This window comes from Semicossyphus pulcher, unplaced genomic scaffold (genome assembly GCF_022749685.1).
Source record: "Semicossyphus pulcher isolate SPU_LCO1_2020_fin unplaced genomic scaffold, fSemPul1.0.p SCAF_14, whole genome shotgun sequence".
NCBI lineage: Eukaryota > Metazoa > Chordata > Actinopteri > Labriformes > Labridae > Semicossyphus > Semicossyphus pulcher.
The window spans coordinates 17,831,090-17,856,162 of NW_027211648.1; the positions used below are offsets into that span (position 1 = coordinate 17,831,090).

At 41.4% G+C, this 25,073-nt stretch overlaps 2 protein-coding genes across 2 annotated transcripts in view; one reads left to right on the top strand and one right to left on the bottom strand.

Moving 5' to 3' along the window:
- fsip1 (fibrous sheath interacting protein 1) overlaps positions 1-4,406 on the top strand; it is a 67,490-nt gene extending 63,084 nt beyond the window's left edge. The window contains exon 10 of the mRNA XM_069662459.1: positions 3,837-4,406. Coding sequence (XP_069518560.1) covers positions 3,837-3,932 — 96 coding nt within the window. The 3' untranslated portion in view covers positions 3,933-4,406. The remainder of the gene's footprint in view (positions 1-3,836) is intronic.
- A 1,762-nt stretch (positions 4,407-6,168) lies between these two features.
- LOC138590893 (thrombospondin-1-like) lies at positions 6,169-14,663 on the bottom strand. The gene is made up of 22 exons (XM_069661312.1): positions 14,492-14,663; positions 14,316-14,399; positions 13,475-14,034; positions 13,307-13,385; positions 13,036-13,125; positions 12,807-12,916; positions 12,342-12,467; positions 12,041-12,137; positions 11,753-11,926; positions 11,484-11,660; positions 11,216-11,389; positions 10,850-11,130; positions 10,548-10,766; positions 10,335-10,442; positions 9,741-9,900; positions 9,516-9,634; positions 9,125-9,359; positions 8,778-9,005; positions 8,414-8,685; positions 8,221-8,318; positions 7,973-8,112; positions 6,169-7,877 (listed from the first exon to the last, which is right to left on the bottom strand). The coding sequence occupies exons 2-22, from the start codon at positions 14,377-14,379 to the stop codon at positions 7,870-7,872; spliced, it is 3,519 nt and encodes a 1,172-aa protein (XP_069517413.1). The 5' UTR covers positions 14,380-14,399; positions 14,492-14,663; the 3' UTR covers positions 6,169-7,869.
- Between the last annotated feature and the right edge of the window lie 10,410 nt (positions 14,664-25,073).

Here is a 25,073-nt window from a genome sequence, read left to right on the forward strand (position 1 = left end):
TGAGCTGTGCAGAGGTGGTGGTCCGTTACAGGGCAGATAGCTGGAGGGCTGAACAGTTCTGGCTTTGTCAGACTCTTCTCCAGGTGGTGAAATGATACGAGACAGTGAAAATTATCTTATACCAAAGGTTGAGGGTTCAAACGCCCCGCCATTGTTTGTACGCAAGGAACTTGAGTCCCCTGTCTCAGGGCGAAAAACACACTGACCTCACAGACACAATTACTGCTATTCAAATCCACAAGTAAGGGGAGTAAGGTGACAAATGACAGTGCTGTTAGACAAAGTGATTCCACTGTAAAGAGCTGCTAAACAGGACAGTGACAGAAGGTTACAGTTCCTTTCTCCTCACATGCCAGACTGAGATACAAGAAGCCTGCTGGGTCTGGATCGCAGGTGTAATGCAGGTAATGCTGGCAATAACCACCAGGCATGTCAAGCTTTCTTATCATGTCGGGTTCACGAGCAGCCATGTTAAAGCTTTTTCCTTGTTGATGTGTTGCTGCTCGGTCTCCGTCACAAAAACTCTGTGGCTGCAGGGATTTGATTGGCAGTTAAGGAGAAGCTTAAAATGGATCAGTGAATGGATGCTGTAACAAAAAAAAGTCATATGTGCTCTTGCTGTTAAATTCATTCTTCCATCGCTAAGTCTTGACTGATTTTCCATAGAGCCCTTAGCTTTGACAGTGATACGTGACTCTATAGATTTTCCACCTCCAGCTTGTATTTCACGTGTTTATGCCAGAGGATGTATGTCTGGGACGAACTCCAAAACCAGCCTCAAGTGTAGCCGCTCACACAGCTGCATACTTCCTACGACTGGGCAAAGATCATCAAAAAATAAACCCTAAATAATTCACGTATTTACATCTCGGTGTGTTCTATTGATGTTTGCACAATAGCCGCTCGTGGCTGCTTAAAGAACAGGAGCTAATTTTTATCTTCTCTCACTCTTTTCATCCGTTTCCTTGTGGAATCAGAACGATAAAAACGTGTCTTTCAACCAGGCTCAACGTTGTTGTTCCTGTCGCGGTGATAACCCGGATGGAAGAAAGGAACTCTCCGGAATCGTCTTAATCAAACGTATCACATATTTTCTTTCTGCAGCTTTCCTGCATTCACAGATCTTTACTCTTCTGAAGTGGCTGTAGGTAGGTTAACTAGCTCTGAGGAGAGAAGACAAAGACAGACAGTCAGACAGGAAAACACACATCAGTCACCCTTGGCCTCCCTAGTATTAAGGGCACCTGAGGTCAACCAGCTTTAAACAGTCGCAGCATTTTGTCACAGCAGTAAAAACACTCTTTCTTTCTTCCATCTCTTTTCTCTTCTCTCTGTAGGAAAGTCTAACTTGTAGTTCCCACTCAGCCGGCTGGTACTAGTTAAAGGCATCTCTGGCCATTAATTCTCCAGCCAGTGGGGCACTATTTTATAGCCCCATTCACGACCACTCACACACTGACATGCCTGTAATTGACCAGTGAGTTTTTTTTGTCCTATATGTCTCAAGTTGCAGTAATGGCTCACTCACGTTTGTGCAAATTGAAAGTACAGTTGCTATACGCAGCAACTTTTGTGAGCAGGGACTCAATTTTAGCTTTTAAAACTTTATAATAAACATGAAAGTGAAGCTAACTATCCTCCTAGTTTATCCATATGATTACATGCATTCACACAAACAAACACATTCCAGACACACAGGCTTTATTCTTCCCAACCATTAAAAGGTGAAGGTCAAGTCCATAGCCAAAGGGCTGCGTCTTGCTACATGCATGTCAAAGGACAAAAACATGCAGCGCTGCAGGGGGCATCGAGGCTGGAATGTGTCCCTGGTGCCTGTGGTCTCCTATCCATCGGTGGGAGATGATGTGCAGCGTCTGGGTAATTGCGGGGGTCATAAATGAGTAACACGGCCCAACCTGCCGTGACCTGAGGGTTGTCATTACACTCTGAAGGACTTTGAACATGGACACGATTGTCTGGTCGAGATCTATATCAGCAACTGGGTCCTGGCAAGGGGCTGGAGAGCTTCAGAGGGTGGTCTGCTCAGAGGAGGAATACAGATGATCGATGAAGAGTATTAGCTTCAGTTAGTGGGGATAGATGAGACACAGGAATGTGATTAAGTCTCGAGTGACTCAGTGGGATGTGGGGAAGAGTTGAAAACAACTGCCTGGGCAAAATGTTCTCTCTGTCAAAGGTAAAATATAAAAAATAGATATTTAATTTGAATCCAAATGATTTTTGTATTTGTGGATTTCAAAGACATTTTGACACACTTGTTCCCTTTCTAGCAAATGCTATGTTACGTTTCTTTATTTGAGCAGGGACGCTGCTTAAAGAACATTAATCTTATTTATTACTTGATTCTGATTGCTTTGTCAAGGCATTCAGAGGTCTATTATTTCTCAGACTGTTGTTATGAAAAATAGACCATTGCTAGGGATGTGGCTCTAATCTCACAATGTGGAGGACAGACTGTAGTCTCTGTCCAAAGTGAACAAAAACCACCTACTCACACCTCTAAAGCTCACTAACACTAACTCTTTACATCTTGTCTTTTTTATTTGTTCATAAAAATCATGAAGCTAGCTGTTTTCCCATGCACCCCGGCTTTTGAGCTAGCTAACCAACTTAGATTAGCATAGGCCTAGCAGGCAGCAAAACAGAGCTCTTAGAAAGGAATGTTGGACTTCTATTCATCAAGTGGACTTCAGGTGGACTGATAATGTAGCTCCATATTTACTGGATGTGTAAATAATATCTAACAATTGCTAACACATGTTGGGGATAATATGTCTATGTAGATGAGGAAACGGTGTTTACAGCTTGTTCTGTTGCCTCGAAATGCCAAAGAAATCAATAAAAAAATACTGCCTTACCACATCAGGATCAGAAGAAGTGGATCATGGACATAATTTCTTGAAGGTCATGGAAACTAAGTTCATGGTGGGACAAAAGCTAGAAACATGAGTTTCACTGGCACAGGCTGAAGGAATGAAGACTGTGATTACTATACATCCCAGACATGATCGGGCTAGCTTTCCTGGACACGTTTTTGGCTTAATGCTCGTGTCAAGGTAATGAGTTGATATTACTGGAACAAACTGACTGTTGAGTCGCAGCTGTCTAAATAAAGTCCTGCAATCTCAAACTAAGAGATGGCAATTGTCTCTGAGCACTCGTGCATAGCTAGATTAGTCATGCCTCACCTTATTAGTATAACGATAAGGGAATTAAAAGTTTATATAGCCAAAGAATTTAATATCAGAAATGCGCTCGCAGCTGCCAGATAACACATCACTCACATGAATAGATATTGACATTTATTTAGATCCGTTTCCTCGTAACCTACTTTAAGAAGGTTGGCGTCTCCTCTTGAACTTGCATGCACTCCCCGAGCACCGCCTGTGAGGAATCCTACTTATCAGTAGAAAAACAACAGTAAAATCCAACTGGAAGTGTTTTTTTCCCTCACAGCTTCCAACTAGGCACAGGGGGAGGGCGCAGGAGTGAAGTTTATTATCATGAACTGCCACTGTTATCAGAGGTCGTGCTTTAATACAACATGTTGTTAGGATTTGTCAAGAAGTGAGTTTTAAGCCCAGGAAAGGATGTTCGTGACGGGAACACATTTAGGGAGGGTGTTAGGGAGATATGAGCGGTTAAGCTGAAAAATATTATGTCTGCGCTTTTGTAGTGATAGTGCATATGATTACAATACTGCCAGAGGTCTATAGTACATGTCTGATATGTTATAAAGGAGTGACTTTATGTCGATTTATTCCTAAGGTGTAGAAAGTATTTTAAATCACATATTTTTTTGTGTCTTTCTGCAGATTGAGTCACCAGGCCTTACTGAGGAGCAGTTACTTACTCTGCTGGACGAATGTGAGCTGACAGAGAGCTGGGCCCAGGATCTTCAGACACCATGAGACCCCCATAAAGACCCCATCTGAAGCCTGTCAATCAGAACATCTATTAAAAACACCCATCATCCCTGGGATGTACATGTCATGCTTCTGGAGGTTACAGTAGAAGAATTAATGGATCTAAACTTATTTGAATAGGAGAATATTTAATTAAATTAACTGGTAATGGACTGTACTTATATATAGCTTTTCTAGTCTAGCACTTTAACACTACATGTCACATCCATCCTTTCACACTTACATTCACACACTGATGGCAAAGGCCTAAGTTCCAATCTCCAATCAGTATCTAAATGGCTAGACCTTCAGGAGCAATGTGTGGTTCAGTGTCTTGCCCAAGGACGCTTAAACATGTGACTTTAGCAGTCAGCGATCGAACCAACAACCTTTCGATTGAGAGACCACCGACTCCCGAGCCACAGCCTTCCACAACAAACATTTTTATCTTACTAACACCTAAGTGAAAGAATGCTCTGTAACTACCCTGTCTTATACACAGTAATATAAACTAATAAATGACAAAATTGTAGTTCTAATGTTTTGCTTAAGATAAAACTGTGCATCATACTGTTGTTTTAATTTGTCTCCTTATTTTCATTATCCAGCTGGATTGCATCCCGCTGTTTTTATTTGTGTTTATGCCTCTGCATGAGGAAACAGAGCAGCAGGGCCACCCTTTGAATTAACCTAAGTATCACAGATGAGAACAGAAAATTGCTCTCATTAAGTCTAATAGCTGGGTACGGTGGCCGCAGAATGTTCTACTGCACACATAAACCCTCAGCTGACAGCAGCAGGTTTGTTGGATAAGGTCTATATTGTATTAACTTTCTCCTCTCCTATGAAATATAGTATGTCTCAGTTTGTAATGTGAGTTCAAGCATCCAGTGTGGCTGCTAATGAGGACAGAGGGATGATGTCTGCTCCACCGTCAGCTCCAAGCATTCCTGTCATTCCTGCCTCTATAGACGATCTGCTTCAGAGTGGGTCAGATTAGAAGGATCCTCTGAAACTGGACCTCTTTCTTGCTTGATGTTCTTAAAGAAACTGGATCTTTCTGACAAAAGAGAGAATTATACCTTTTGGTTTGTTTAGGAGATTTGTGAAGCTGTTGACATGAGTCCTTTTCGCTCCTGCTTGCATGGTGCAAGTAGCTCGTCTGCACCTGGCTGACCCTCAGCCCAGAGGTCCTGCTTCTCCTCTCTCCTGGCACTGGACACCTAGGGGCCTGTTCGTCTCACTCTTCACCCCAACCGCGCACGCTGACCCCGTGTAAGCGGCAGGAATTATCTCACATTCCTCTGGGCTGAAAACACGTCGGCCAGGTGAGCCTCTAAGGTCAAACCCTCCAGAGCAGAGCCCTGCTATCAGCGAGAGCCGGGCGCTATCTGTCAGGGGATCTAAACAGACACCTCAGTCCCAAAGAGTGCACGCAAACACTTTTCAGACTGACTTTTTTACTTCTTCCATACATTCAGAATACTTCATAGATTCATATGCAGCATTTCTGTCGACTTTACAGATGCCATCTACGCAACTGACAATATAATTCCAGCAGGGTAGATATATACTGCTCATTCTGGGTAATGGAAACATAGTGAGCTCAGTATGGTAAGAATGAGGTCACTTCTAATGTAAGGAGACCTACAGCATGCTGAGACTGTCTGGCTTTTCTGGCAGGAACCCGCACTGGTGCCAGAGATTACAGCTCTTTCTGGCCCTGTGAAATGTCTCAATTAGCAGTCTGAATTGTGTTTGCTGATGATATACTCGTGCAGGGTCCTACTGTGGAGTCTGTGGATGACTCATCTAAAGTTTTATTGAGACGTTTTTATGAAAACTATCATTCTGACGAGGTTGGACTACAGCTATAACCTAATGCTCACTCCCCCAGCACGGCGCAAAACTCTTTCTGTCTACCTCTCACGTGGAGTGCTGTCGTTTGAAGGTGTAAGGAGATGCCTGTGTAATGTGTCATCAGATCTGGATGTGTTGTTTAAATGGGTCATACTTCATGTTTAGTTTTCCTGCTTTTGACTCCCAAGGATACTCCCTTTCTCCAAGGCTTCACTAGACTCGACTAATGGGTTCCAGTTGCTTGACGCAGCATGGCTCGGCTGCTTTTGCTTTTCTTGGGAGAAGGCTTCAATCCAAGGAGATATGAAAAATCGCTGAGAAGGAAGTTTGAGCTGTTCAATTGTTTGCTTGCCAAAAAAAAAGAGACACCAATCAATCATGATACATTTTTTCCTGAAAGGTTTATTGTTCACTTGACATTACAAAATACCAGGTAGGAGTATAAACAGCACTTTGGGTAGAAACTATAGTACAAAGTTTATAGAAAAGCTTCACTAATAATTAAAAAAAGACATACAAAAAAACAATAACAAAGACATCCTCATGTCAGTGTGCAAATAAGTTTATACAGACAGAAACGCTTCCATATGAGGCTACGCTTCTAGATAAATTATTTAAATAGCATATATCTACACAAATGAAATAACCTCAACATCAAACAAACATAATAATTTATCAAAAATGCACAGGAAATACATATAGCACAACACAGTCAAGACAACATTTCTGTAATTCCTTTACGTTCCTGTTTCGGCTCCTTTCACTACAAAAATATCTTATATACAGCATATAAATGATTAAAAAGTCTTGCTTAAAAAAAAAAGAAGCCAACCACTTTATACTCTGTTGCTAAGACACATGATTCTTGTGTATTGCTGGCCTCAATACAAAAAGAATTAATGAGGTAATATTTGTACATAAAGGGTGTCTTTTGATTTTCCCTTGTCAGAAATGTACACACAAGCTCAGGCACACCACTCATGCACACTGCAGAAGCAGGATATTTAGAGTTACTGTAAGTGATGCCTATCTGTACTTTTTGAATCAAATGTAATGCCATATCTTGCCATTAGGGGATATTGATTTCAATTAATTGTAATAGGTTGCTGATGAGTGAAAATTAAAGCCTGTATGATGAATAAGTGAATGCAGACAGCCATACTTACAATGGTTTACTCAGGACAGGAAATAGACTGGCCCTTTCTGTATACGTCCCTTGACACCGTCAGTAAAGATTAGAGATATTTACATAATATTTACTAATAATTACTGTTCCAAAGTAGCGTTCAGTGTTACTGCTTTGGGGCCCTGTGCTGTCCTGAATTTTGTGCTCTCCTTGTTTCCTCTAGTGCTTTTTCCTGAGAAGACGAATATTCTGGGCCAGCCCTAAGCCTTGGCTAAATACGAGACCTTGCATTATGCAGGGCTTCAGAAAAGTAGGGTGAGCGGTCATTAAAGGAAACCCAAATTTTAAAAAAAATGGCCCGGTTGTCTTCATAACTATGCTATGTTGGGTGGCACACACGCACAAACACACAAACAACATTCACTCTCTTTGATAGTAACAGTCAGTCCATACTGTCCACGGTCCCTCAACAGTTCCTTCAAGGGGTATATTTCCCCCGGCCTAAGAAAGTTCTCCCACTGCCTTCTTCATACTGACACAAGTATCTTTGAGTCCACAGCAGATGTATATTGATGCTCAAAAATAGAAAAATAGTTAAAAAAAACTCTTTCCATTGGTCCCTCATCCAAAAAAAGGAATACCGACAACAGTTCAGGTGTGCAAAGCAACAAAATTGGCCCCCTTTCAATGCAGATCAGAGCAACAAAGTGAGAGAGCCAATTTCTTCTGAGCAGAGCTGCGCTCACAATTTGAGTTTGGTGCAGTGGTGCAGAATCATCATTGAACTTTCATTTGGCTTAAAGTCCTGAGGTTAGATAACCTCATGTTAGCTCACTTGCTCGTCATTCCTCCAATGTGCAATTTTCAAAAGAAAAAGTTAAAGAGATATCGATCCAGGTCTTGCTTTAAATACTTAGACTGTCAGACTGATACTGCCTAGAAGTCTCTGTGGTCCAATTATGTATCTGAAAGAAAGTAAAGAAAGAAAATATTACAAATAAAGTCTAAGATGAGCCAACTATTAAAAAATATCAATCAATAACTGTCACTTCTTGCTTACCTCTGCATTCATATTTGAGATCTGAGAAGTAAACCATCTCCTGAGAGAAGACGTACAAGCCTAGTCGTCCACCAGCATACGTCTTGTCATAGATGTTTCCAGAATCGGCCATGATTCTCTTTCCTTCATACATGACAACTCTAAAAAATAAAAATAAAAAATGTAATCAGATTAGCTCATTTCCATATTACTATAAATTATGCAGATTTGTAATTGAATGTAAGAAGCATACTTGTTTTTAAACTCACCTAATAAGTCCATTCTTAGGCCTGTGGGTCAGATGCCATCTGTAGGCAGTGAAGTCCTTCCAGCCAATGTTCTTTGGGTCGTGCCACAGAGTGCGCACCTGAAAAGGATAAAGTACAATGGTTTGAATGAGATAACTGTCAGACATTGTGTTAAATTACTACGCCAAACCTGAGTCAAAGAATCTACTCTCACCTGTCCTGCTGTGTCTCCGGTGTGCCACAGGGCGTTCCTCAGATGCTCACCAGGCCCAGTGGTGGAGTTGACCACTTTGATTGACAGGCCAGAGTAGCCTTGAGCTCTTGTGGGTGTGTGGGACCAATAGGTCTGTGTGACTTGTTTCCACATGACCGTGTAGAAGCGTGAGCTGGATTGGTAGCCAAACACGAATCCAGCGTAGTCGTCGTCTCTGTCCGTGTTGATGAAGAATGTTCCACTGAAGTCCACGGCACTGAACTCATCGTAACCTGGCATAGGATAAGAGATGGTTAAGAATCAGTTCACCTTTATTTTGTGTCTCTGTACTTGCAGTGATAGCCTGTTTTTTTATATTACGTACCAACAGCAATGCCAGGATCGCAGTTGACAGTCTGCACCAGCTCCTTGCCCTGATGCCGGACCACCCAGTTGGGGTCAATCTGAGAGGTGCCCTTGGGGTCCAGGGGAACCATTTGGAATCTGCGGAAGTCTGTTTCGCTGATGGCGAAGTTCTCCGGACACACATCATGGATGTCGAGAACATTGTCTTGGTCAAAATCGTCTTTGCACACATCACCACGGCCATCACCTGAAAGCAAAACAGTACATGGAACTTAGAAAGATGTAAACAATGTACAACATGCAACAACAGGATATCCTATTAACAATGGTGCTCTCTCTCCAGACAACATGGAGGGACTGACTCACCATCAGAGTCCACTTGATCAGGGTTAAAGGCCAGTCTACAGTTGTCTTTGTCATCAGGAATGCCGTCATTGTCATCATCATGGTCGCAGGCATCACCCTTGCCGTCTTTGTCGTGGTCTGCCTGGTTGGCGTTGGGGATGTAGGGGCAGTTGTCCAAGTTGTTCTGGTGACCGTCCTCGTCAATGTCCTGGTTGTTGTCGCATTTGTCTCCTATGCGATCTGAGTCAGAGTCAATCTGTGGGAGAACAGAATTCCAGTATGATGAGATTTCCCATAGACACTCTCACACTGTCCTCAATTCATTGCATTCTTCCCACTCAAAGCTGTCAGATTTCTCCCTAAGTTATGAATGCTAGTATGGCTTGTAATGAACAAAGAGATCTGATGTTACCTGATCAGGGTTGTGCTCCAGAGGGCAGTTGTCACAATGGTCTCCCACACCATCCCTGTCAGTATCTCTCTGGTCCACATTGTAAACGTATGGGCAGTTGTCGTTCTCGTTCAGAATACCTGTTGAGTCAAAACAAACTTTTCTTAGCCATCAAGGCAGAGCAACTGATTTTTAAGGCAAACAAAAGGCATTAAAGATAACTTGGATAGAATGAGTAAAACTTACCATCGCCATCAATGTCAACAGCACAGGCATCTCCCTCTCCGTTGTTGTCAGTGTCAGTTTGGTCAGTGTTATCCTCAAACACACAGTTGTCACAGGTGTCGCCAACATCATCTCTGTCTGTGTCATATTGGGCAGGGTTGTACACTCTTGGGCAGTTATCCTAAGATTTTAGAGAAGCAACGAAAGGACAATTTAATGTCTAAAATCCTCATGACTCAGAGAAGTGATATTTATAGGAACAAAACTTTGCTGTTTAAGGCTTTTTTTTCCTCTAACTTCTGCAGGAATGTGATATTCCACTGGAAGCGAACTGGTAATTTTGACCACAGCATTTTTCTTTCCCAACTTTCCAAATCCACACTAAGAATTATGGGCAACAAGCCACCTTGTCCTCAATTCTGCCTTATTTTGGTATTAAATTTAGGTATTCCTATTCTACATGCTTTCCACTTTGACTCTCTGCTGGAAACACACAAACATGGAGACTTTACATTCCTAGTGCCCAAAGGAAGAATGGCTACTGCTGATTGCTAAGTCTGGTCTCCGAGGTAAAGCACAGTTCAGGACTAAAATAAACTAGTTTTTGCGACTCACCCTATCATCGGGGATCCCATCATTGTCATCATCATTGTCACATTCATCACCCAGGCCATCTTTGTCATGATCTTCCTGACCAGAGTTGGGAAGGTTGGGGCAGTTATCCTATGAGGGAACAAAAGAGCGGTTTAAGAAAGCAATCATTACAATAATGGAGTGCAGATGGATAATAATGGCCTATGGTTCTCTATCCATGTGGGGTCTGGCTACCTTCTTGCAGTGGTAGGTGGCGTTCTCCACACACAGCAGGTCAGTGTTTGGCCATCCGTCCAGGTCACTGTCCTCGCCACAGATACGGCCATTCCCGGCATACCCTGGCCTGCACTCACAGCGGAACATGGACTCGGAGAAGACGCCCAAGTAGATACAGTTTGCATTTTTATGGCAGTTGTGGCTACCATCCTGGCAAGGGTTTCGGGGTTTGCAAACCTAGAGAAAATGACAGACAATTAGAATACTGCAAGCGGTAAGCCCACTAGCCACAAGCATAAAAAGTATGTAATAACTCTAACCTGTTTTTTCGCCGTTGCCTGCTCAACTCCTCTTCCGAAGGGCTGGGGACCAGAGAAACGTGCGGGGCAGGGCAAACAGTTGTAACCAGGTTCAGTGTTCTCACAACGATGGACTCCGTTATGTGAGTGGCAAGCATCAGGGACCTCTTTGCACTCATCAATGTCTTTGCAAGTGATGCCGTTTCCGGTGTAACCAAGTGGACACTTGCCACACCTGAAAGAGCCATCAGGGAAGCTGGTGCATCTTGCGCCGGGGAAGCATGGGTTGGAGAGACAACCATCTGTAGAGAAGAATAATTGTTACTTTAAGAAGATTGCTGGATAATTACTTATTTCTTTAATATTTGTTTAATCAGAAGTACTTACCAATAGGGCACTCCTGTTTGTTGCACACTTGTCTCATTGTGGCATCACCAACGCAATCCTTTCCTCCATATTTGGGGACGGGGTCTGAGCAGAGACGTTTGCGGGTCTGGACTCCTCCTCCACAGGTAACAGTGCAGCTGTCCCATGGTGACCAGGGTCCCCAACCTCCATTGACTAAAAAGCATCAGACAAACAACATTTAATGTCTTTCATTGAATTCATACACTCTTAATGAAGTCTTTATATTTTGCTTCTAATGTTGACTCACTAGGACAAGGTGATTTTTGACAGATTTCAGTTTGACGTCCTTCTCCCTGGCAGTCCTGACCACCCATCTGGGGCGTTGGAGAGTTGCAGAGGCGTATCCGGGTGATGAACCCCTCACCACAGGTCACAGAGCATGAAGACCATGGAGACCAGTGGCTCCAACCACCATCCTGTTTGACTGTGGGCAAAACATGCACATTTAATTCATCGCTCTCAAACGGAGAATATTTATCCTCACAATGGCTGAGTTAAGAATGCTGAGTGACTTACAGCGTTTGTCACATTCCTGGGGGTAGCAGTCACGGGTCTGGACAGAGGTGCCCTCACAGTTGCTGTTGATGCGGTCGCAGGAGCGTCCACGCTGCTGGATGCCCCGACCACAAGTCACAGAACAAGGGGTCCATTCAGACCAGGGGGACCAACCATCCTCTGCGTAGTCGCTTGCTGTTGGGGGGGGGGAGATAGAGAGTGGGGATTGTTACCTAGGGTAAAAGCTATCAATGACGACGTAAAGAAAATCTGATGAACAGTGCAGCAGATTTAAAAAGAGGAGCTTACGTGTTCCACAGCGAGGGCAGCATTCTCCATCAGGCACAGTGGCATTAGCGCATGGGATCAGAGGACAGGAGATTTTGCGGCACACAGTAGCAGAGTTCTGGATAAAGGAAACAGTTACACAATACATTAACAACCTTCACTAGATGTTGCTGGTGCAAAGTGATTATAAAGGGAGGTGCAATCATCAACACTATTATCACTTCATTAAAGCAGGGGTACAGGAAACACCCTGACATCTTCCCTGAGCTGACTTCTGCTTTAGGTTTAAGGGTTGCATTCCAGGAGGTGTGATGGTACTTACTTGGCAGGTGCACTCGGTGCAGCCATCCACGGTCCACTCATCTTTGTCCTTGTGCACAATGCCGTTGTGGATGCAAATCCCACTGTAGATGTTCATTTGATTTTTCAGCAGAGCGCTATCCTCCGACTGGGGGGAAAAAGAGAGAGGGAGAGTGAGTGAAGGGGGTTGGTCAGGATGGAGGATGGAAAAGTTTAACTTTGCCAAAGTTCCAATACAAATGAATCACTGACTGACACCATGATTAAGACATTGCTTGACTCTAGCGAAGCAGTGCAAATGCAACCGACAGCCAAACATATTTGTGTATTCATATGGGACTCATTAGGGGATTTGGCCAGGGGCTGCCATTACAGTGACAAGTGGCAGCACTGAGAATGTGAAAGTGGATGGAAAGACAGAGAGAACAGGAAAAGAGGGAGTGAATAATGACAAAAAAAGCAGACCCTGGTGGCCCTCTGAGCTTACCACTTTGCGGAGCTCGTTCGACAGCTGTTTAACGACCACGCCGAGTCCCTTGAGCTCCTTGAACATGCCGGCGATGTCATCACAAGAGAAGCCGCAGACAGACTGCAGGTCTGAATGTAGGAGAAGAGAGAGAGACGGGAGTCCAATAAATTAGTTATTAATAAATCAAGTTTACAGCTGAGCAGAAGAACAGACACAAACTTATGTGTTTGGGGAGGAGAGGTCTCACCTTTGGCTTTGTGGCCAGTGTAATCAGTCCTAATGGCAGGGCTGGAGCCATTGACAGGGTTGTCCAGGGTCATGACATCAGTTAAGGCAGCTGCAGGGGGGAAACAGGAGAGAAGACAAATAAATATCTTTTCACTGAATACACAATGTGGCAGTCCATTTTTATCCTTATTCACACTTCTGTATATTGCAACGAATTAAGATCCCCTCAGTCTACAGAAATCAATATATTTCATAGATTTATAATGCTATGATTATACACTCAGACTTACTTCCACTCTGGCACCCCTTATTTCTCAGAATGGCATCGAGAGTTGTCCCAAAGACAAAGCGCACATTTTGAAGCACTCCCTAAGGGGCAAAACATTAAAAAAAATAAGTATCCTTTTACATTATTAGACAGTATTATTTTTTCAATCTGAAAGCACTGAAGATCTTACCATGAATTTCTCCTTTGCAGCTCCCTTTCCAATCCTGAGCCTTGCGATGTCTGCCACCTCCTGAGACAGCACTTTCTGGATTGGCACATCCAGCTCTGACACATTGATGTCCTCACAGCCGACGAACAGTTGCACTCGGTCATCCTGCACGAACAGCGTGATGTTCTTCCAGTGTCCAGTGGCCAAATCTGCATCCTCGATGGACAGGAGCTGCTGCTGGTCCCCGGTGGAGAAGAACACGTCAAGAGTGTTTGCCCTCCCGTTAGAAATAATCTCGAAAACGGGTCCGGATCCGTCATTCTTCTCGATGGTCAGAAGGCTGCCTCTGTTTTTCTTGAACTGCTTCAGGTTGATGAGGAGGAGGAAGCCCCTTTCAGCCTGGATGGAGTCGATCAGGTCCCTGAGGGAGCTGTCGGGGACCGGGGGGATCAGGTCTGCGTTCAGGACTTTGTATGCAGGGCTGTATGGATCTGCGCCTTTGACCAAACTCACTCCGTGATGTCTCTTGTTTACCCGGGCCAGCTCGAATAAGTCATACACACTGTTATCATCGCGGCTCTCTGCGGTCAAAGGGAAGAAAAGAAAAACCTCGTTCAGTTTCTTCTACCATAATGACAGTGTGCGTGAAAATGCACAGAAACCAAGAAACTCCCCCAGGTAATTTGCATATAGGACTATACAAACAGCCGGCACATAAAGTTTTTCAAAATAAAGTTATAAAAGTGTTTAAAAAATAAGAGTGGTGAGCTCTATGACTTGAAGCCACAGTTAACCTACAGTTTAAGTACTTTAAATCTGAAACAGCACAAAAAGACTTTTCACAAACATATTTCATTCTCACCTGCCAACCTTGCGCCTTCACAACTCCAAAGCATCACCAGCAAAAAGATGCCACACAGCATCATGTCGAAATCTCAAGTGGTCCCTATTGCAACCAAAGAATAACAAACATGCCGTTAGGGGACACATTAAGCTACATTTTGTCATTAACAATAATAATAAAAATAGTGCACAAACCTTTAAAATGAAAATTGCCTCTGAAAATAGAGTTTAAAAAAGTAGAAAACGTCCTGTCTTCTCCGTTAATTTGTCCCTTTTCTCTTCCTTTAGCTCTGGCAGAAGCGTTTAAGTTCTGTGAATATAGTTGCAAAGTCTCTTTGAGCTCCTCGCCGGGATTTATTCCGGTGCTTTGACTTATTCCACTGACTTCTCCTACAGATACTAGAGCTATTTAAACAGTTCAAGGACATTCCTGAGCTCCGGTCGGGACCAATAGGGTTGCAGCATGAGAAAGGGACGGACTTGTTGTCTTACCTCACAGCCAGTCAGAGGAATATCCGCGACGCACACACCGAGGGGGAAAAATGCATTCCTGAGTTGAATTTCCATCACCGGACAAATATTTCATACACGCTCCCGAGCCAAGACTCAGCCGTTTCCGGTCTAATAAAAGTTTAATTGTTCGGCAAATAGTCTTAATTTTATAAAGCAGTCATTTTCCTCAAAAATATATGTAGATTTATTTTTCATACGATGCGACATAAATAGGCCAATTAATTCAATAGACTGGTAATATAAAACCAGTTATGAGTGGATATAAAGTCAAATAAAACATTAAATTATATTCCAATACCTACACACGTGTATTAATTTCAGTTCATATTTATGACATGCAGCAGGCCATTCACTTGTGTGAGGTGTGCTGCTGTTTGCTTTACCTCATGTGGCCACTAGGGGACTCCTTGAGTAATGAATGAAAGTTTGATGTGCTCAGGGTGAATCAGAGGTACTGTTAGAGGGTACTTGTGATTGGATTTCTTTAAGACTATAAAGCATAAAAAAGTAGATCCAATGTGTGTCTATATTAAGCATGTTTTGGAGCTGGAAAAGATAGGTGTATCTCAGTGCTAAATGTTAAATATCAACTTTATCATGCTTGTTTAAATTCTAAATATAGCTATTGTTTGAAATAGGGAAAATAACTTAATTGCAGATGTCATCAGTTAAATCCTTATGTTAATGTCAAAGGTAGTACAAGAAAAAATGCCTTTTTAATAAAATGCTTTCAAAATAGACTTTTTAAAAAATGTTCTGTAGTTGGCATTTGAATTTTTGCCATATTTTATTATATGTTTATTTGTTTGGACAGATTTGACTCCATCTCCAGCAGTGGAAGAAGTACGCAGAAGTTCCATATACTTGTTAAAATAGATGTAAAAGTACAGAAATATTCAGTAAAATGAACTTAAAACATCAAAAGTAAAAGTACTTTCAGATATGTGGCCCCTGTGACTCATACATTACTAGACTGTTGATACTACAATGTGTAAGCAGCTCTCTACTGCTGGATCAGTTTGAGGTTAAACAAGCTTAATCATTATGTAAAGTTAGGAAGTTTATTCTGCAGGTTGGGCCCCTGCCAAACGGTCACAGGATAAATTTAAAGTGGTAATCTCAAAGATCTCAGTATCATTCTCTGTGGCAGCACCTATGGCGATAAGGGATAATTGCGGGAGCACACTTCCCAGATATCAAGACAGTGCTGCATGTGTGACGTCCACAGTTGGCTCCCTTTGTCATGGTTGTAACTCTTGATTTTCCTCGCTGACGGTCACTTCCCTCTTTAGACTGTTTGCCTTCATCTGAGCATCATTTTTTTTTCTTTTTCTTTGGATTTTCACTTATTGTTGAAGTTGTATCTGTAGTCATCGGTCTTTTCTTTGTTTGTTCAGCCATAGTAGATTACTAGACCAACCACTGCTGGGTGATGGAAAACGCGTCACTAACTGGGCAGCGCTTGGGATTTTTTTCCGCGAAAGTCGCCACAGACACTCAGCCCATAATAATACTATATACTGCAAATGCAAAGGCTTTCATCAGTGGGCCATAGGCTCAATCACCATTGTGTTACCTCATTCGGTGATAAATAGTGACTAAACAGACATTTATTTACGTGAAAATCTTTGAGATTATCACTTTAAGGGGTTGCCAGGTGATAAATGTGGTAGTAAAGATGAAACTTTTATGCACAAAATTGTACTTACTTTTTACAGTCTTTTATTCAAATAGTTGATCATTTACCCATTTAGGCCTTGAACATGTAATGAAATAAAACTATATCAGACATTTAGAGTGGAAACATCTTTAAAATATCATAAAACCTAAACTAAAGTACAAGTACCTCAAAACGGTACATAAGTTCGGTACTCTAGCAAATTTATTTAGTTAGTTTCCAACACTGCCAACACCATTTGCTCATTAAGAGTGTATTTAAAAGCACTTCGCAATTCTTTTGACCTCAAACACTTTAAATATGTTTCCAAATCATGACATCATCCGACAGATGTAGGTTAAGGTTTTATTGCTGAGCATTTAACCTTTGACCTTCTCTTTGCCAGACATGACATGACAGACTTGTTTCATTACATCCCAAGATGCATTTGGCTCTTCTTATTGAAAATCTGTTTTTTGAGTCACACTAGCTTGCAGGCTGGTGGATACAGAGGAGAGATTAGGAAAGAAAGTGAGTGTGTGACGGAGATGAAAGCATTCTGGGAAAACAGGGGCCTAGCGAAACGCCTACATGCAGTGATGACCTCAACTAGAAGGACACTGTCTAAAAATAGATTAGATATATGGACCAATGTGACACAACATCTGGATACCTGTTCTTCAGCCAGTGTAAGCTACATACCAAAGGAACAAAGATTTACTGTGACACATAGAATTTACAACATGTAGTTTTCATCTTAGTGAAACGCAAGCCTACAGCAAGTGATAAGGCAGTGATGACCCTTCACTGGACTCTGTAAATTTATAGTTCAAATGAAAGATGGCTTCGAGGCTGTGAAAGGGGACGAAGGTGGGATAAGAGTCTGTGGTTTCATGGGAAAAGTTTTGGAGATATCATAGGCAGGTGTGACAAGGAACATCGCTGTAGGCGTGACCGTGAGCTCACAGCGTGGGAGGTGCGACTAACAAGACTGTGTTGGAGGTGAAGATGCTTGCCAAGCTCTGATGAATACCCGCTAAAGTGAGCCAAAACTACAGCGGAAACAGCCCTTAGATAGCGAGTGTTTACTTCCAGTGTATCCCCTCGGTTTCTTTCCAACGGGGGAGCTTACACACACCCGTCAGAGGGTGGGAAAGTTCATTTTTGATTCATTGCATGATTTGGCTGCTTTGTCCTGCATGGGCTGAATATACTAAAACACCTGATACTAAGAAAATAATAACTTCATACAGTCTACACTGTTTCTGTTCCTCACTAGATTAACAATGTACTTATTACTGGGAAGAACTTGAGTAAGCTTTTGTTTTGCAACTTGTTTTTTTGGCATCCAATAACATATTATACAAGTAGTCAAACCATTCCAAGTTCAAAAGCATATTATTAAAGGTTTTTAACAGCTCAGGAAAGTCTTCCCATAGATTTCTTGAATCGTTGGCAAAAACACTTGAAACAAGCAGCTGTTTTTTTGTTTATAATTGGCTTTTGCAAGAATTAGTAGTAAAGCTTTTATGGCTGAACTGACTAATAAAATAGCACTACTTTCTGAATAAAAACCCTACACATAAAACTTCCCAGTTCTTAATAACTTGAGCAACATTTTAGCAAATAGGCCCTCACAGAGTCAGATAAGAAGAGTGATACATTACTTACACATGGTATAACATGCTAGCGGCTGGTTAGCTGTTTGGAGACCAGCTCCAGTCATGTTTTAAGACGTATAAAATGCTCTGCTTGAAATAGTAAATTGTGTCTGATATGTTTATTCTGCAAATCCTCCCAAGGCGTCTCCTCCTTCTCCCTCAATGCAAATTCCCCAGTCTGCATAGTCCCCACCCACTATGCTAATTTCCATCCACTCACCTCTGTTGCACGCCTGTAGCTCACCTTTGTCTCTGTCCATCAAACTCAGAAACCTGAATGCTTGTTTTGATTATTTGCAACGTTACCGTTAGAAACCCAACAGCGCGACTACGTTATCAGTCAGCTAGTAACATGTTCCTAATGTTAGATAAACCTTGGTCCAGATCGACAGCTCTGAAAACTTAGCTAGCTTGAAATGTAGTAATTAGTAGTAACGTTAACATTCATAGTCAGTAGTGAGTTTGCGATGACAGTTACAGCTGGCCTGAGGTTGCCATGGGTTGCACACTTCACTGGAGGGGGGCTTTAAGCCTGTTCTAATCCTTTTCACTGAGCTAAGCTAGACTAACTGAGTAAATATCAAGCTATAGCCAGTAGTTCTTAGCATAGCTAAGCACATAGATAGATAGATAGATAGATACTTTAATAATCCTTTACAGGAAATGACACCGTCATAGCAGCTTTAATCAAAGTTAAGACGTCACATCAAACACTGAACATAATACAACATGTAGGCACATACAAACTACACATATAAATACTAAAATAAGTTTCTAAACCAAACTCACTGTTTCACCCTGTTGTAGTCTTTGTGCTAGGTTAAGCTAACCAAATATTAGAACAGTATGAAACAGCTGGCCTAGCTCATGAAACAGTTTTGTACAAGGTCTATACATGAAAAGATGATGCTAAAGCACCGTTTCTGTGATGTGTATGTATAATTAGGAGTCTGCAGTATGCTAACAACTACCAACAGGTAGCCTATGCAGTCAAAACAAACAGTGAAAGGAATCCAGAGGAAAGGCGCAGGCATTCAGGATGTCAATAAAGGAATTCTATGGCAACGACAACCTTAGAAACAACAGTTAGAGCTACAATTTGTTATTGAAATGATGACTAATGCCATGTGTCTGAGCAGGCACGTCAAAAGATCAGATTAAAACATTAAAAAAGGATAACTGCCCTGTATTTAGTGTTGTGATTTTACATCGCCTGGGGCTTGGGCTGGTGGAACGCGCTACATGAAAGACAATAGAAAGGTATTATCTATCAAAATATTGGTTTGTAAATCTAAGAAGCTGTTTAAATTGCACTGGCGAAAACGTGTTTACACTTGTGCACGTGTTAGATGAAGGATAGCAATTAAATACTTAAGGAATGAACTATAACCAAGATTCATCACTGCGGTTAGGACTGAAGCTAAATTTGTACAACCACTTACCATAATACAATTTCATGTGTATTGCTTTAGTGAAGATCCCATATAAAAAATATATATTTGAAATAATCTAGAACTTACATTCAGGGTTTTGATGTTTTCTAAATGCAAAGTCCAATCATAAATCTGACATATTTTGCAGTCTATTAAAAACGTGACTTCTTCAGGCTATTTGTTCACTCTGAGCATATCAAGCTACTGTGGGTATTTTCCATCTTTAAAGCTGCATAACTTCTGTGTTTATGAAAGCATGGAAACGCACTGAACACACTGAACACCTGAGGTTGGGCAGTTTAAGACTGATATATTAGCTACGTATGACGCAGTGTAATTGTACAGGCAGGTACAGACTTTCTCTGTGCCATCATTCGCAATGACTAATTCATTAAACATTTCAAGTCCGTACCACCTTTAACCTGGAGCGCTTCCATGGTACTGTCCCCTGCAGCTGTAGTTGAACAGAAGATATATATTTTTTCTAAAGAAGGTGTGTATAAAAGTCTAGCGTGCGTTAACAAATTTTATTTGGCAGGCCTGGCTTGAGCTCATAATTCTTATCCGTCAGAAAACATACCCGCAAGGAGAACGCTTGAGTAATTTCTGTTTTAGAAGAAAAAACTTGACAATAAAAGATTGAGTAAGAGTCCGGTATGTCTGCTAGTCACACACCGAACATCATTAGTCACTGATAAACAAAATGTGTTCAGTAGCATGGTCATAATTGATGATTGATCACCTTTTATTTTGGGAACAAAAGTTGAGTTTTTAGTTTGGGAACAAAAAATGTGATTCATTTGTTCTTACAGCTCTGAAAATAATCCTCTGGTCAGGATTGAATTTTATGTACACGTATTTCAGTAGGCCAAACAGTTACTGAAGATTGGCTGAAAGCTTTTCCAAGGAAATTTGGGAATAAAAAGATATCCTTTATGAAATGAACTGAAGGTGTGATGCCAGACTAAACTTATTTTTTTATTGTTTCAGCTGTTTTGTCTTCGGCTCATGCCAGGACACTCAAATGGCCGGACCTTTTGGCTGTTGTAAATCGTTGATCGTAATCCATGCTTGGCCTCGGATGGACAAAAGAGGGAAATATGGATATTACCAGAGGCTTTGGAGCTGGCCTAGGCTGGCCAAAATGATGCTCTGTGAAACATTATGCATTATAACAACCTGCTGTTGTGGTTAAATACAATCTTTAAAAATTGGTTAATCATGTATGTTTTGACTTAGTCTCATGTTACAAATTCAAATGATGATGTTGAGCTAAACAGTGTTACTGCATAGAGGGAATAGATCTTCATGTAGTGGCCTTTAGCTAGTTTATCCCTGGATGTATGCATGGAAGAAAATGATTAATTGGTTGCAGCAAGTTTGCTCGATTCTGGCAAGTGATGTCAGAGTCTGATTATGTTGGACGGACTCTCTGAAAGCTTGTCTCCTCTCTCACTGTTTACAGACTGACAGCAAGTCATCCATGATGCTCCTCACATGCCAGTTGTACAAGCACAAAGCGCTTTAGGTTTGGTGAGTGATGGCGGTAAATGTTCGCTGCTGTTCTGTCTTCTCTCCCTCTAAGTGCACACCTTCGACTAACGAGCTGAGAGACCACACGCCACTCAGCTGTAAGACGAAAACTGTACGCAGGAATGTTAAAGGTCTTTTGAAAGCGAGTGTTTGGTTTGTACAGGAACTGAGGCTCATAATCACACTGGAGATCCTGATGACCACACAAGTGGATAATGGCTTTTTGGAAACCTAAACACTGTTATGACTTAACTTTGAAATGAAATGTCCACCTTAAAACAACACTGAGTCAGGCGGCTAATGTAAGCGCTTTAAAAAAGTGTGAAATCTTGCAGCAGCTGTATTGGCAGAGATTATGTAAGGAGACTTTGTGGATATAGTCAAAGACCTCAAGAGTGATAATCAGTTTATGGAATAGTAGCCTAATGGCTAACGTGTTAGCAAACAGGTGTTTTCACTTCCAACAAACACAAAATAAAGTTAGCATTAATTTGAAGTCATTTTGCTGACCCCTGGACAAATGACAGATTAACCTTTACCCTTTATGCTCCTCTATGTTCACCGGCTAATTGTTAGCTGTGACCAGCTTGACAGTTATCATCTTCCTCTGATTACTTGCTAACCTTGTGCCACAGAGTATGCTAGGTTTAATCATAATTAATCTAAATGCTAATCACAGCAACATTAGCATTCATTTGAAATCATGTTGTTGACCCCCAAACAAATCCAGCATTCAATCCCCCTTGAGCTTGCTTTTATTCACTTGCTAATTGCTTACTTTGACTAGCTTGATAGTTACCAACTTCTCTTAGCTAGCTGCTTACCTTGAGCCATATAGTGCCTAAGTTTATCATAGGTTATCTTATTGCGAAGAAAGCAATATTAGCTTTCATTTGTTGTCATGTTGCTGACCACTCGACATATTTCAGCTAGATTTCTCTCCCCTTTCAGCTGTTTGACAAATTGGTAATTTTGACAAGCTAGATTGTTATCAGCTTTTACTAGTAGCTAACCTTGTGCCATTGTGTATGCTAGGTTTATCATAGTTTTTCATATCATTGCAACATTTATTTGAAGTCATGTTGCTGACCACTAAATGCCAGATCAACATTTCTACCCTTTAATCTATATTCACATGCTAATTGATAACTTTGACTAGCTAGATTTGTCAATAACTCATAGCCTACTGGCTGGTTGCTAACCTTGTGCCATTGTATATGCTAGTTTCATCATAGCTTGTCATTTCATAGCAACATTAGCATTCATTTGGAGTCATGTAAATGACTACTGTACAAATGCCTGATCAATTTTTATTACCCTTTAAGCTCCTCTATATCAACAGGCTAAATGCTAACTTTGACTAGCTAGATGTATTATCCATAACTTATACTGACTGGCTGCTAACCGTGCTGCATAGTGTATGCTAGGTTTATCATAGTTTTAACTTCACAAAACAACATAAGAATTCATTTAGAGTTATGTTGCTGACCACTGGACAAATGCCACTTTAGTATTCACATCCCTTTAAACTCCCCTAGATATTTGACGGCTAACTGCTAACTCTAACTAGTTAGATAGTTATCAGCTAGTTGCTAACCCTGTGCTATAGTGTAGACTATGCTAGGTTTATCACAGCCATTTCCTCAAAAACCTCTTTGTTTGGCTGCTTCCCCCTGCTAAATCAAGCTAACTGTCCCCTGGCTGTAGATTCATATTTACTGAGCAGACACGAGAGTGTCATAAATCTTATCCTATCGTTAAAGTCTTTTCTCCAAACTATTCCTTAAAGCATATAAAATTATTCGAGGGCTCTGAAATCTGTTTGGGTGTAAACGCCCAAAAGTCCATGAGAAAAAATGTAGTAGCTCCAGGTTTTATCTTAATAAAATTTATTGGTCTTGCTTCGTATTTCATCAGGGGAAGACATGAACATTTAGTCACAGGCAGCAGATTATGTAACATTTTATTTAGTGTCAAACAAAGTTTTTTGACTCAAAAATGGAAATACACATTTGCATGTCATCATGTAACGTTTTTAGGTCCAGTACATTACGTGCAGTTTGGCTGCTCAGATTCTTTCAGGTGGAATCATCTTTTGAGGACAAATGGGTCCATTGCAAAACACAAGATTTCACTCAAAATGATGGTGTTTTAGTTGTTCTTTTTATTGTGCAAGGAGCGCTTGGGAATTGTAAATAAGTTTTCAGTTCTGTTTACTCGCTTTAAAAGGAATTTTAAAGGAAATGTGTTCGTTGTTAGTAAGAAGAGATCCCAGGCTAAAAGAGCACCATCAGAGCCTGCTGCTCCCACAATTCCTCAGTAGGAAATAGTGGCTTTCTACGGAAAGTAGTTCACTGATAATATTGTGTGTTGGGCTGAACAGAACAAACTAAAAGTTAATGGCACGATTTCATCCTTCCACACACACATGCACAGTTTGGTTGGCTATGTGACTCTGCTTTTTTTGGCCTTCTCGTAAAATTCCACTCCGATTTTAGGCAGTGCACTCTCGCCATGTCGACCCTGAAGGATATTAAACTCATAGTGAAACAGCCTTCAGTGAATGCAGCCAGGTGAGGCCAAACTCTCTATGCTCCCACCTCTCTAAAACACAGCACCCCACGGTCAGTATGTCACTACATATATATATACCATGACATCATGGGAAATATCCATGGTGATGCTGTGGTCTAATTCTCTCAAAGTAACTATATAGACTACGTATATAAACTGTATATATGAGGCCACTGAGAGTCCTGCTGCTCGGGGCTGCTGCGGTGTAAATTTAAACACCTCTGGTTCCTCAACTCTTTAAAGCAGCGCTGTGCTTATTCAAACTGAACCGAGTGACACTTGACCTACAGCTATTCCAAAAAAAACATGCAAGGAAATATTCTTTAACCCCACTGAAACAATGGTGTGTCAGTTAATACGAAGTTATGCAGTGCAGACCAACATGATTCAAACCCTGTGAACTTCATTTTAAATTGTAGTAGAGCGGGGGGGTCTATCCCAGCTATCATTGGGCGAGAGGTGGGTTACACCCTGGTCTGATCGCCTGTCAATCACAGGCCTGACACATAGAGACAGACATAATTTCACACTCTCACCTACGGACAATTTTAGGCTCCCCAATTAACGAGCACGTCTTTCGACTGTGGAAGTACCCGGAGGAAACCCACACATGCACGGGGGAGAACATGCAAACTCCAAGGAAAGGACCACTGCGTCCGAACTGGGATGCGAACCAGGAACTTTCTAGCTGTGAGGCGACAGCGTTAGCCACTGCACCGCCATGTAGCCCACAAGATGACCTAACTTTTGTTTTAGCAAATTATTGGTATTACAATAAGCTGCAAACACAAACTATTGCATATTATAGACTTGGTATTTTCACATTTTTATCGTTTTTATCACATCTAGCATACAAGGGGTAACATAATTAATTTGCTTTCATCTTTTTGGCTCCAGTATTCAATCTCCTTTTTGCTCAGTTTTGGTCTCCTCCAGCTCCTGAGAAAAATATATTCCTTTTTACCTGCTGAACTCTCAGTGTGCTCGCTTCTGCTGGAAATGATGTTGAAATGATTACAGCAGTTAAACAATGGTCTTAAATGTGGTAAATACTTTTAGTAGAGCCGAGGGTAAGTTGATTGTTATCAGTACGTTTATGCACCGACATGTAGTCACTTAATTAAACAAATTGATGGGTGCGACTTTAAAGCAGCCTTAGGGGGAAATTAAGAGGAAGAAGGGGGCAGTTAATTCATGCACTGCAAATTAATGTATATTTTCACGTTATGGCAGTAAATTCATCCCCAGGAAAGAAATGCACAACTTTCAGTTCATCCTGCATACTCTGTAAAGTCTCATATTTTACATGTCACATTCCTGAGCACCAGTGGGAGGGAATCACTTTTCATTCCAGGTTGGGACTCACACGTGCTTCAAGATAACACAGTGTGAAAATCAACTAGAGA

What these genes read in the sequence shown, in the direction of transcription:
- LOC138590893 (XM_069661312.1), bottom strand. Translation starts at nt 14,379, where the DNA reads ATGATGCTGTGTGGCATCTTTTTGCTGGTGATGCTTTGGAGTTGTGAA. An exon ending in AGGCAACGGCGAAAAAACAG is followed by an intron (nt 10,767 to 10,849) that starts GTTAGAGTTATT and finishes CATTTTCTCTAG; the next exon opens with GTTTGCAAACCCCGAAACCC. An exon ending in ATGGGATCCCCGATGATAGG is followed by an intron (nt 9,901 to 10,334) that starts GTGAGTCGCAAA and finishes CTAAAATCTTAG; the next exon opens with GATAACTGCCCAAGAGTGTA.